This window comes from Lissotriton vulgaris, chromosome 6 (assembly GCF_964263255.1).
Source record: "Lissotriton vulgaris chromosome 6, aLisVul1.2, whole genome shotgun sequence".
NCBI lineage: Eukaryota > Metazoa > Chordata > Amphibia > Caudata > Salamandridae > Lissotriton > Lissotriton vulgaris.
Window position 1 is genome coordinate 1742460930 of NC_141694.1, and position 13026 is coordinate 1742473955.

Sequence of the window (13026 nt, forward strand, 5' to 3'; positions counted from 1 at the left end):
TATGCTATGTAGTGATTTGAAATGATAGGAACTCGACAAATGCCATCCCCTATGTGCTGCGTTCTGCCAAACACATCAACTGTCCATGATTATATGCCATATGTTAGTATTGACAAATGCAAATTCTTCGATCGCACCTGTTTATATGTACCTTCATCGACTGAAAAAATGAACTTTGCTATGTAAAAAGGGGCGACTGTAGAAAATAAGAAGTATTGATGTACATAAGCAACGTTCATTTCCCTTTTCCCACTCCCCTCCCTGCACGCACCATGAATATTGTAAAGCATTGACTGCATCCCTCCGCCCGCAAAGGCCTGCACCCATGTGTACATGACAGCCATTTTAGGCACCTTGGTCTCTTGCCCACTCATTAGAATCACTGGCTTCCCTCCTGCGCGCATTTGAGCACCCCCCTCCCCCTCTCACATGCATAGACCATGAAACCCAGCACTCTGCGCGACCCTGCTATGAAAGGCAACCATCCTGCTTGACCCAGGCACCCCCCCCCCATTTCCCTCTTGAAGAAGCATCCTTCGCCTCAGCTGACATAGCCCCCCCAGCTGTATCTGACTGCCCCTGTTCTCTCATGTACGGGTCATAAGACCTCTCTCTCTCTCTGTGCGACTCTGACCCTGCGCGCACCCTGACCCCCCTCCTTCTCCCTCACATGGACAAGTCATAAACCTTCTCCTTCTGCAAAACCCTGTCCTTGGGAGTCACGGCCGCGCCTGACCAGCACCTCCTTTCCTTCCATGAATGCCCCTCTGTTGACAAGCCTTCCCTCCACGCTCGATTGTCCACACTGCATGAATACCACCTCTTTGATGACCCCTTCCCCCGAGTCCGACTGACCACACATGTCCGAGGCCATCGCCTAAGCCAGGAGATACCATTTACTGACCCTTATTGTATGAAGTCACTCCTTTTCAAAGAACCCACTATTGATCCTGGCCACCCCACCCCCTGGGCTATGATCAGGCGCACACATTCTAAACAGTTGACGGAACACACAGCTGCGTGATTGCCCTCCCCTCTTATCAGCAGGTCAAGGGTCCTTATTGTGAACACATGTGGGGTAGGATTTACACGAGGATTATGAGGATGTCTTTTCTTTGTTTTACAATGCTGTGACTGTAATACCAAGTGTTCTGTAAAGTATAAAAGCCAGAGTCTCAGCTCACTTGTTAGAGCACCTCCCGATGACACCTTGCTTCGTGTCTGAAATGACTGGCTCTCCTCATGAGAATTAAACTCTGTTCTTGATTCCTGCTTTCAGCGCCCGTCTCTTTATTTGGTAATTATTCAACATGGGAACTAAGAGGCGGTTTGCGCCAGCAGCCTGGGCATCGATAGAATTATGGGCTCACTTTCAACAATGTTCCTCACCATTTGTTTCTTTCCCTTCTGTCAAGCAGGGTTTTTCGCACACTGTTCCAGTATTCTCACAGTTTTGTTAGTGATGGCTCCACTTTGTGGCGCGGAAAAGTTCTCTGAAGAAAACTGACGTAGGCGCACCCTGGTGGGACTTGTGTATCTTCGCTGACGTCACGGACAACGTTCGGGCGGAGTCACGTGGTGCCGTCCCCGCGGCGCGCAGGGATGCTGTGGCAGAAAGTTTTCCAGATCCGGTCTCATGCCTGGAGATAATTCTACCTTAAGGAATCTGCAGCTAGAATCGTCTCTACCAGATACATCATTTCTGAAGGTAAGTAACTCGTACATTAGGTTCTTTGCCCTTCTTCTTTTATCAGTACCTCCTAACTAGATCGGATTAGGCTATAAACGGTGTTTGCTCCAGTGGGGTAATGTACATGTGTATCAAAGGGCAGAGTGAAAGAGGTGACCATTCGATGTTGCTGTGGAGTGGGGACAAAGGGTAAAACTTGAACCCTGCACTCCTTCCACTGCTGTTGTTGTTACTGTTGCTCTTGGACGTATTTTTAGGTCGAGCCTAGCGCAGCACGCATGCGCTGCTCTAGTAAAGGACCTTTTGGAGTCGGTATGCACTTTTCTAACACTTGTGCTTGTGGTGGCCTCCACCTTGCGGGAGCGAGCAGCGGTGCGCAGGTGCCATCTGTTTCTAATTAGCGTGGCCACGCGCGCTTGGCTTCCGGACTTAATATCCCATTTCGTGCTCGTTACTAGTCTGTGCAATGCCGCCCTTTGGAATCAGGTCTCACCCTCTGGCATTGTGCCCTGGAGGCACCATGCAGGTCTGACCTAGCGGAGCGTCTGCACCGTGCTCCTTCTCTACTGCGCTGCAGTGGGTGGGATTTATGCTGCCCTGCTCTCTGTCCCCCCCCCGTCCCCAGATGTCAGTACCGATCCAGGATCCGTACCCCCAGCACCCTCCCCGTTGGAGCCCGCGGTGCAGCGGGCCTCCCGGGGTGAAATCTAGCAGTTGCCTCCATAAAGCCTTTCACCCCCAGCGGCACTCCGGCGCAATCAATAAACGCCTCAGATGGGCTCTGTAAATCTGCTGTCGTGCAGCGCCTGCAGGGAGCTGTGTGCCCCTCCCATGTGCTCTTTCCAGGGTTATCAAACAAACCCTCAACATGGGCCTTCCTAATCCATAGGAGAAACAGTCCCCACACCGGGGTCTCATCAGTTCTCCGGCTACCATAAGGGGGAGTTTAGCGACCTTTGTTCTCTCTACAGGCCCATTATTCCTCTACATCGCCCGCATCACAGCCGTCTCCTACGGATAGACAGACGGTAAGCGGGAGTGCAAATTCTGCTATAAATTAACCCTGCATTGTGCTGCAGAAGCAATATGCTAAGAGTGCAGGAAACTTGCTGGGCAGAATGAAGCCTATTTGCAGGCGCACTGCATCCAACACCACATCCCGCTCTACACCCCGTACCACATCCCGCTCTGCATCCAACACCACATCCCACTCCCTAGCCTGGGCACATATTTCACCTCATTAGTACCAATTTAACAACCAAATACAGAAATAATCAACTTTAAGCTGACCACTTATCCTTTGCGAAGGACCATCTACAGCGCACAAACAGGTGTTGCCACATTTTTTATTTACTTTATTTTTTTGCGGTAGAAATTTTTTTTTGTTACAGCCAGCAGATTATGATGCATATGATGAACAATGTGGCAAATGCGAAAAATCCATAATTAAACAAAAAAACAGTATCTGCAGAGTCGCATAAATCCAGTGGCTTTGCCAATACTTCATTTTATTTATCCAATCACATTCCACTCCAGGTACCTCTGGACTTGAAAAAGATTGTCTGCCTACACAGACACAGAGAGACATGTTCTAGGACCCTATGCACTGATGTCCAACCTAAACTAGAAACTAGATTGAGAAGAGGAGCAGACCCTTTACCCAGAGGAAGACCAGCAAAAGACCAAGCTCAAAGTCTCATGAAGCTCATTACGTAGAAAGCACCCAGGTGTCACGAGGAACTTGCAAATCTGCTAGCCAGATTCACCCCACAACAGAGGTTGGGGAGCCACAAACATGCTCTCTATACCCCCCAACTGCAGTGAGGAAAGCTCCTCCCAACTCATCTGGTGCTTCCATGGAGCCTGTATCTGTTCCTAGTCTGCCCTTAAGCAATTTAGACTGGAGGTTTTTCTTCACTTTACGGTTTAAGGTCGCTCTCATTACAGAAACAACTGGATTCAAGGCTAAATCTTGCAGATCCAGAAATATTGGCATTTAAAATTGTGGTAGTCTTGTGACCCTAAAGTCCTGTTCCCAGACTACAATAGTTAGAACCAGTGGGTGCTTCAGTCAGCTGCGTGTCAGCAGCTACTGGAAATGTCTGTGGCAGTTGGCCCATTTTGATATATTGGCCTGTGAAGTTTGATACCCACAGGCAGCCTCTGTGTTGGCGGTACCACATCTGCTGCACTTTGTCCAGAAAGATCAGCTTGCTCTTTCACTGGTCTCATCACTGCGCTATATCCCTCAGTCACAGACTACCAGATGCTCAGTGGCCCACTACATCAGACATACAACTTTAATGAACTGGACTTGAAATCCTAAAACCCCACACAGCATAACAAAGTGCAAACATATATTGTACTTGAGACCCCAGGGTGGCACCTCTGCCCCATTGACTGAACCTTTGTAAACAACCCATGATAAAACCTCTGAGTCTCAAGCCGCTGCCTGTACTGAACCTAACCAGGATGATTGTGCATCTATTTGATAACATTGGCCATCAGGTTCCTTGTAATTTTTTTTTCAACTTGGCTCTTAACCGCTGTGATAACACTTAGACTTTGGTCATTTGCCTAGGGGTCCTGGCATTTTATTGGTTTCCACTTTTGCCCTATTTCAACAACCCTATTTTCATTACCTTTAGGCTTAAGTCTGCTCTCCTATGACGTTATTGCTCTGACTAAGCGAGCACAAGGTGAAGATGGATGGAGCACTGAAACCTTTCAGACACTCACCCCCTGTCACAGATCTGGATTGAATCCATCATCGTTCTGTAGCTCACTTCGCCACGCCAGTTCAGACACAGCCATATGCAAATCAGTCTCGACCCTGTGCCTGATGGGAACAGTCCAGCCCAAACTACCAAACCAGATCTTTCCTGGACCAGAAACAAACATCCTGGGTCCGGTTTCGGGGTAACACCCCTTAGCAGCCAGGCTAGCTTGAATCCAGTGGCTCTGACTAGCATTCAGTTTAATGCGAGATATTTACAGTGCCGTTCGAGCGGTGAATTTTGTTTCATCACTTCACACGTTCACACTGATTTCGGTTGGATAGGTACACCTGTGTTTATTAGGTGGTACCTTAGGTATATATAACAAGCATTGGCATAGACAATAGGTCTCACCTTTGGGGCCTTACAAGTGTTTAGCCATGCAACAGCTGATGTTGTTGCACCAAGGAAATTGTGCTGCATAACTAATTACTTATAAGTTATAAGGTCCCAAAAGCGAGACCTATTGGCCATCCCAATGCTTGTTTATTCGGAGGCTTTGCCCAGCAGTATGTTTTATCCGTCTTCTCCATTAATCAATGCTCTAAAGCGGTGCTTGCTTGGATCGATCAAAGCAAGCACGGCTCTAGAACATTAATGCTGATTGTTACTCGTCCTGCACATTGGGAATCGTACAGACCCCTGCGAATAGGCTTTATAATTCGCCAAACTACCGCTGCACGGTTTACCTTACTCGCAAGATAAGCGACTCGGTTGCATTTTCGCTTTTCTCTGTTTGCCCTTCTCCTGTTTTCACTCTTTTGAGGAGTTCATTTGTAATTTGACTATCTCCAGAGCAGGCTTTTGAGTGTTCCGGATTTGTGGTGCTCCCGTTGCAGCTATAACCAAAGAAGAAAGCGCCATGCACGTGAATAATGCACATTTGATGTCGAGCCGTTCTGTAACGGAGGAGTTAGTGTTTCTCCTTAAGCGCTGGAAAACAACCCATGAAATGCCCTGAATTCCAAGAGGTTGTAAAGAGTCTAAAAATAGATGTGGACGTGGAGTTTATGGGTCCCGGCTGCCGCGGGCTCCTGGTGCGGGCACTTGAGCGCAGAGGAGCAGGCCAGGGACTGGGCTCGCCAAGAAAACGTGACTTGTTGTCATGAGGCAGATTTGTGGTGCCCCGCTTAAATGCGTGCTGTGGGGACGTGGCAACAGAGCTCTCTTGTGGCATTTCACATACTCTTTTAATCTGTCCTCTGTTCCTTAGGGGGTCTCTTGTTCAGGTGCTGGCTGGGTTTACGTTCAGGCTGCATTAGGTGTCCAGAGAAGCACAGTGGACGCATTTAGTTTATCAGCAAGACACCGAGAATCAGTCATTCGCGGGCATAGTTATTTTTTGTCTAATGAAATCCCTTCCCCTACAACCACGCGAACTTTGCGGGTGGTCCAGGCCTCCCACACTCCCACTGCTCCACTTACTCCTGCTCATTAAGTGTAGACCCTTGGCTGCACAACCATAGGCGCGTGTGTTAACAGCACTTGCTTGCAGGGTGCACATCTCCGATATTTGTAAGCCACAGTAAGTGCCTTCAACTCCATTTAATGCTGCAATTTACATCGATTGGCTGTTTTTGGTTGGTGCCCATTGGTTTGTCTATGCATTGCTAATACTTGTTCCCATTGCTTAACGTGGAGACTGAACTGTCCATGATCTCATCAGGATGCTTCTTGTGTGCTGTGTGTGTGCATGCGTGTGCCACTGAACTGTGCCTGTTTCTGTCATTTCACTGGAGTGGACCGGTGCCAGGATTGAGCTGGCTGTCATTGCCAGCCAAATATTGTTCATGTGAAGGAGTGATCTCAATTAAGAAAACCGTAATAAAATATATGTTGGTGTGGAGAGTTGCTGTTGAGTTGTCAGCGCATTACCCACAACAGGGCTCTTTCTGTTGTGTAGTGCCCATGTACATTGGTCTTGTGCATTCTACAGTGTTGGTGTAGGTTGTGGGTATATCTGGCCATGAGTGGTTAGATCTATTGAGAGTTTGATAATTGTCAATGACATGAGGTATGTCAGCTGGGGTGGATGTGTGTGGGAAGGTCTATTTTGTACGTGCTGTCGGGTGATTGGACCTTTTCTTGATATAGGGACCTGTTAGTAGCATCATGATAGCTGCCTAGAAGACACATCTTTGCCATAACGTATGCATTTGAGGTGCACTGTGGGAAATGACAGTGCTGTAGGATAAAGGCAAATTATAAAACAATGCAAGGCTTCCAATCCCAGTTCAAAGTGCCGTCATTGAATTAACAATAGCGCCAAACACCATTGAACCACTCTTGTAAACCTGCGTCCTCGGGCAGCACGCGTTAGGACAAATACACCCACATGGGCACAACGTGGCACAATGTTATGCAATGGGCAAAATCCAATGTCACACACAAAAGTCAAATGGACAATAGAAATGCTGCGAAAAATCCATCCGAAACTACCCATCCCCCACAACACCATATCATAATTGATTACCTGCAGGTTTGTGACCCAAAACAAGACACAGGGCCGGCTTTAGCACTGGTGGCACCCAGTGCGACAATGTTCTTTGGCGACCCCCCCCCCCCCTTGACCACCACCACCACGGATTCCCTCCCTACCACCCTTTAATAGTCCCCATAACCACTCTCTCTCAGATGCATTTAATACATTTTATAGCGTCACTCATAAAAGTGAAGGGTGTCGGAGCACTGTACGTAACGCACACATAACACAGAAACTATCAATCATAGGTGTGTAAATCCGTGTATAGGGCATGCTACATAAGACAACAAGGACAACAAGGGGTGAATTCACATGTCATCCATATTGGTAGGCAGTACAGTTGAAGAGTACTTGGTCTGGAGAAGCACAAACTCTGAATTTAAAATGTAACACAATGGATTGGGGCTCTTTTTAATAACAACTGATTTGAACCCAAGTGAACCCTTTCACAACATTAGAATAATGAGTCTGGGGAAAAAATCCATACACTCTAATCCATACCTTAAAGTCTGCATGCAGTCCTTTGATGACAGTTAATAGTTCACTGTAAACTGCAACTAACAAAAGGAAGTCTCTGACAAAAGCAGTAACCCACTGACCTGTTTAAATTGCATTCACTGTTATATGCATGGTACATGTTCTTTGTAGCAAGCATATTAACCCTCTGCGCTACCTTACCATGAATCAAAATTCCAGGAGTCAAACTTATACTCGATAAAACTCCGATCTCACCTGGAAGAACATTATTCACCAGAGTTTTCTTGACATTTTAATTGCTGCTCGAACATTGCTAGAGGCCAGGAATGCGGCAGCAGGTGCTTTTAACCCCACTATGAACTAGGAAACACCAAACAGGCGCCCCGTGCGAAGTCAGCACCCGGTGCGGTGGCACCGGTCACACCGCCTTTGAGCCGGCCCTGGCAAGACCATACCGAACACAGTCAATAACCGCACCTCGGTGGTCTTCACGCACGACATGGAAACACTTCCCACATAGAATCAAAACAAAGACCATATCCTTCCACCCACACACCCTACACAGTGTAGCGTGCTACCCATGTAGGCAAGCACTTCAGCGCCCTACGTGGGGGTAATAAGTGCTATATAAATGCGATACAATACATTATGCCATGACCTGCCGAGGCAGGAAAAGCATGACATTCAGCACATCAACCAGTACAGATAAAACTGCAGTTATCTCCTAAAATAAAACACAATTTATTATCACATTAACCTAAATAACTACTTCTAACTAAAACTTTGCACTTGCACATGTTTTACCAGGGTCGACTTTAGGGCTTTGAGGCGCACTGGACACTGACCGGGAGCAGGGACTAACCTCAGGGGGGGCGCTGTGTTTAGCAATAACTTATGATTTAAAAGCACCTGCTGCAGAGTTCCTTGGGCGTCCCGCTTTCCGGCAGCAATAAAAATGTCAAGATAAAACTAGTGATTAAATGTTCCTGCTAGAGAGAGAGAAATGTCTAGTGGCAGTTTTGACTCGCCATAAAGCAGCGCCTGGGATTAATACGCCTGCTGCAAAGAACAGATCTGTATTTTATGGGCATCGCTGAGTGGATTAGTAAAGCCAGCCTTTACCCACGCTTTAAAACACATGAAATGTATGTGAGAGCGGGCCAGTGGAGAGAGGATGGGCGCTTTTGCCGAGTGGTAGTGAGGGGGTCCGATGAGGAGGAGGCCACACACAGCAACCGATGTCAGTCGCAATTGATCAATGGTCTTCACAGTTCCAGAAGAAAGGTTGATGAGTTACACAATGTGCTACAATGCTGTGAAAATTGTGGTTGGCACTGTACAAACGTGAGTAACTTAAAATATTAAATGTCGAATATCATAGGTTGACCGCTTTTCACTGTAGTAGTCTCCATAGCATGCTGTGGGGGTTTACAGTGTGTTCTTGAGATGGTTTGTCCAGTACGTAACATGGGGGAATTTTAGGATTGAGGTATTCTTACTGGGGTTTTCTGTGGGATGTTGGTGCCATGTATAGTTGAAAAGTGCTTCTGGATGATCAGTGAATGTGACTTTGGTCTTTCTAAATAACCTGGGTGCCTTGATCAGTGAGCAGTCAATCTCTTATAAGAAAGGGTTTGTTCAAGTAAGTTGATACTTCCCTGGTCCTTTGACATGTTCAATCAGGGACGGCCTTAGGCATGTGCAAGCTGTGCACCTGCACAGGGCCGCCAAACCCCAGGGGCCGCCACGCCAGGCCTGAGGCACTTATAAATGGTGCGCGGGCCCCGGCCGGGGCCCCTGAGGCTCTTAAGAAATGGTGCGGGGCCCCAGCCGGGGCCCCTGAGGCTCTTAAGAAATAGTGCGGGCCACGGCCAGGGCCCCTGAGGCTCTTAAGAAATAGTGCGGGGCCCCGGCCAGGGCCTCTACCTACGCTCCCTGCCCATGAGCCTAGAGCCGCCCCTGTGTTCAATGTTATGATTTTTTGCACATTTTGCTTCGTACAGATCAGTGTGACATCCTCCATAAATTGAAATAGACGTTCTATTCTTGTGCATTTTGTGCTGGTTACACCACCCCTCTTCACAAGTAGAAGGGGATTCATGATGGTGGAATTGGATATCCTGGCAGGGATATAATAACCACGCAATGTTGTCTCTCTTCCATCCAGGCTGGGCCATGCAGGTTGCTGCCTTCATTTTCATTCACAGGAAATGGGAGGAGGATAAGCATCATTTCGAAGAGATGCTGGATTATTTCTGTGACATCAAAGAACCTCTGCAGCTGCTCATTTTCCCAGAAGGGACAGATCTCACAGGTTGGTTCTTGTTCATCATCTTGACTGTTTCACTCGCACTCGCTGCAGAATTGTTTGTTTGTGATGGGTGTCGAGGCATTACTGTTGATTGCAGTCCTGCTTAGTTTGCCTCATCAACCCAACTTCCAGGTAGGGTACCATCCTTGCCTACTGAGCACAGTTAATTCATTCATTGAACAGAACACATCTGTATGGTGCATTATACCGCTAGATTTGGATCGAAGTGCAGGTATTTCAAAATAAAACTTCTACGTCTAGAACTGATACCTTTTTAAGTGTTTTTTAAAAACCTTGGAGTGACTGCAAGTAGCTTCTCTCTATCCAAGAGTTACAGGAATTGGGACCGATAGGGGAAAGTCCTACCATATTTAGGGGAAAGCTTAAATCCGGAATTGTCAAAAGTTCCAGGTCAGTTCTCAGCAGGTTTCTGGCAGAGTGCGCTGGTTGATTTTGCTGTTAAAATACTCCAAGGCCTGGTTCTTCACGCATCTATGGGTCATGCTGCCCCCTTTAAAGGGGCTATTTTTTTTTTTACTGGGAGCAACTGGATTGCCTTTTTAGCTGCAGGTCACATTCTTTTTTTAGAAAACCTCTAACGATTCACACTGCAACATTGTGTCCTCTGCAGCCAGTGGATCTGATGCACCACAAGACCTGCTCTGTGAGTTACGTAGTAGTAGTTGATAGAAATATGATATTAGAGAAGGAAACTAAATGAAATGCAGGAAACTGTGAAAGTTTGATATTAATGAATAATAAAAGATGACGTTAAGAAAAATGTCAAAGTAAATGTAAGCCTAGAAAAGAATAGTTTAGGAATGAGTTCTGTGGTTTGGTATACGAATGTTGGTTGTATGGCATTACAACGCAGGCTTTTACCCCGCATGCCGTTACAACGCGGGAATTACAACGAAAGTCGTTACGACTTTTGCTGGAGGGCGCTGGATAGTGGAATAGTTAAATTTTCTATTCCAACACCAGCCCACGTTGACAATAGGGAAGGTGTTGGATAGAAAATTAAACTATTCCCTATCCAACAGCGCCCTCCAGTGAAAGTCGTAACGACTTTCGTTGTAAACCCTGCGTTGTAATGGCATTGCGGGGCAATCCCTGCGTTGTCATGGCTGTTCCCCCCCCAATGTAGGTGGTGCACACGAATCAACATGGTGTTCTATGTTAGCCAACGTAGAGGACTCACTTGCCACAACTCCTCATGTAGATAATATAATTGTGGAATTCAACTATTTTGGGAATATTCTCTCTGGTCTCTTGCATCGAAGGTGTTCTCATACCAGGCACCACCCGGATTATACTTCCAACTCCCCCAATGAATGGGAACGGAACTAGTCCGTTCTCAATTCAATCTTCAAGTCCTTCATCATGTGCAGGATAACGTTTCCCTCGTGAGATCCCTGTTATTGCTTGCTAGTTGGCGAACTTGTTACTGTCCAAAAGCAGGATGTCTGGATTTCATTAATGTCCTATGCTTTATTTGGGTATGGCCTTTCAGACTTTTGGTTATCGTCATCATTTTGAAATGACATTCTGTGAAACAAATTACCCTGAAGATAAAAGATTCATAATGAAGCCTTCAGAAGTGGGACAGTCGGAGAGAGTGAATCAATAAAGAGTCTTCCATGAAAGCAGAGAGGTGCACTGTGCCGTTTCGGTGAGTCTGGTTTAGCGCTGGTTGCGTTGACTTCTCAGGAGTCGTCTGTGAGACCTATAGTGAACCCGATGTGTTACTATAGTGGTGATCATGGGTGCTGGGTGTGCCCTGGGGTGAGGGTGATGAGGCAAGGGGGTATCCTGGAACACTCTGTCACTGGATATGCTCCCCCGCCACATGGTCAGCACGCGGAGGCCTTACGGTGGCAGTGTAGGCGCACGTTTTCAGGACAGGACGAGGTCACAGCATTCATTTGTTCAGCAGTGAAGCGTTGGACCCTCCAAAGGCAGGAGATATGATAATGAAACCAGTTTATACAGCGGGGGGTGGGTGCTTCAAGAAGCATAACTTTACTAAGGTCCAGGGGATGGGAGAGACCTGTTATGGTCAACAAGCACTGTCCTCAGAAGGGTATCAACAAGTGACAAAGCGATTGGAGCCACTCTATAGGTATTTATTGTGCGCACAGCTGCTCCAGCAAAGGAGCGTCCTGGCGCCCTAACAAGGTAGAACATAGCACAACTCGAAGCCAAAACAGAATAGGGACAGCTAAAAGGAAAGACTAGAACAAAAATGTTTTAATAGCTTTCCGAAAAAGCATAAGATCCTCCAGCAGACGAATTTCCACCGGAGGGAGTTCCAGATAGTTGCAGCTTTGACACCGAAGGAGCGTCCACCGGCACGACAAAGCCTGAATCGAGGGACTACGGCGAGAGCCTGGCCCAAGGATTGCAGAGTGCGTGTCGGAACATAAAAGGACAAAAAATTGGACAAAATCTGGGGACCTATGCCCTTCAAAATTTTAAAAGTCAAACAAAGGACCTTAAAATGGATTCTCTTCCTCACTGGGAGCCAATGCAAGGAGCGAAGGACATTGGAAACAGGACAGAATCTAGGCAGGCCGACTATCGCTCTGGCTGCGGCATTTTGTACCCGCTGTAGGCGAGTAATTTCTGCCTGATTGGCCCCCGCCAGGAGGGAGCTGGCGTAATCCAGGCGAGAAATAACTGTAGCCTGAATCACCAGCTGCCTAGTTGGGGCGTCAAAAAATTTAAGAACAGGTCTTAAACCCCGAAGAACGCCAAAACAGCAGGCTGCCGTTTTCTTGGTATGGCCAACGAAAGTGAGGCCAGCATCCAGCCAGACTCCTAGGTTTCTTAGCTCCGAAACCGGAGTCTGAGTTGGTCCCAGTTCTGGAGGCCACCACCTGTCACCCCAGAGCTCTACTCTCTTCCCGACAATCATAACCTCTGTCTTGGTGGCATTAAGCTGGAGACAGTTTGCCGTCAGCCAGTTGGCCACCGCCTTCAGTCCATTCTGAAACCTGGGGGCGTCTTGTTCCGCATCCCCGCTGAGAGTAACCGCCAGCTGAGTGTCATCGGCATATGAGACCAAAGTCAGGCCCCACTGCCTAGCGACCTCAGCCAGCGGTCTCACGTACAGATTGAATAACGTGGGGCTCAGCGAGGATCCCTGCGGAACCCCCATGGCCAGAGGCTGGAATTTGGACTTGAAGGGAGGAATAGCCACACAGAAGGATCGATTGTCGAGGAAGGAGCGGAACCACTGTAGAGCCTGTCCCCCAACACCAATCTCCTCTAGCCGGTGCAGCAGAAT

General features: G+C 47.5%; 1 protein-coding gene across 3 annotated transcripts in view; it reads left to right on the top strand.

The window, feature by feature from the left end:
• The window catches only part of LCLAT1 (lysocardiolipin acyltransferase 1), a 554842-nt gene that overhangs the window by 463735 nt on the left and 78081 nt on the right, over nucleotides 1–13026 (top strand). For all 3 annotated transcript variants that reach the window (XM_086927978.1, XM_086927975.1, XM_086927976.1), the window contains one exon: nucleotides 9594–9740. In XM_086927978.1, the coding sequence (XP_086784104.1) occupies nucleotides 9594–9740 (147 nt within the window). The remainder of the gene's footprint in view (nucleotides 1–9593; nucleotides 9741–13026) is intronic.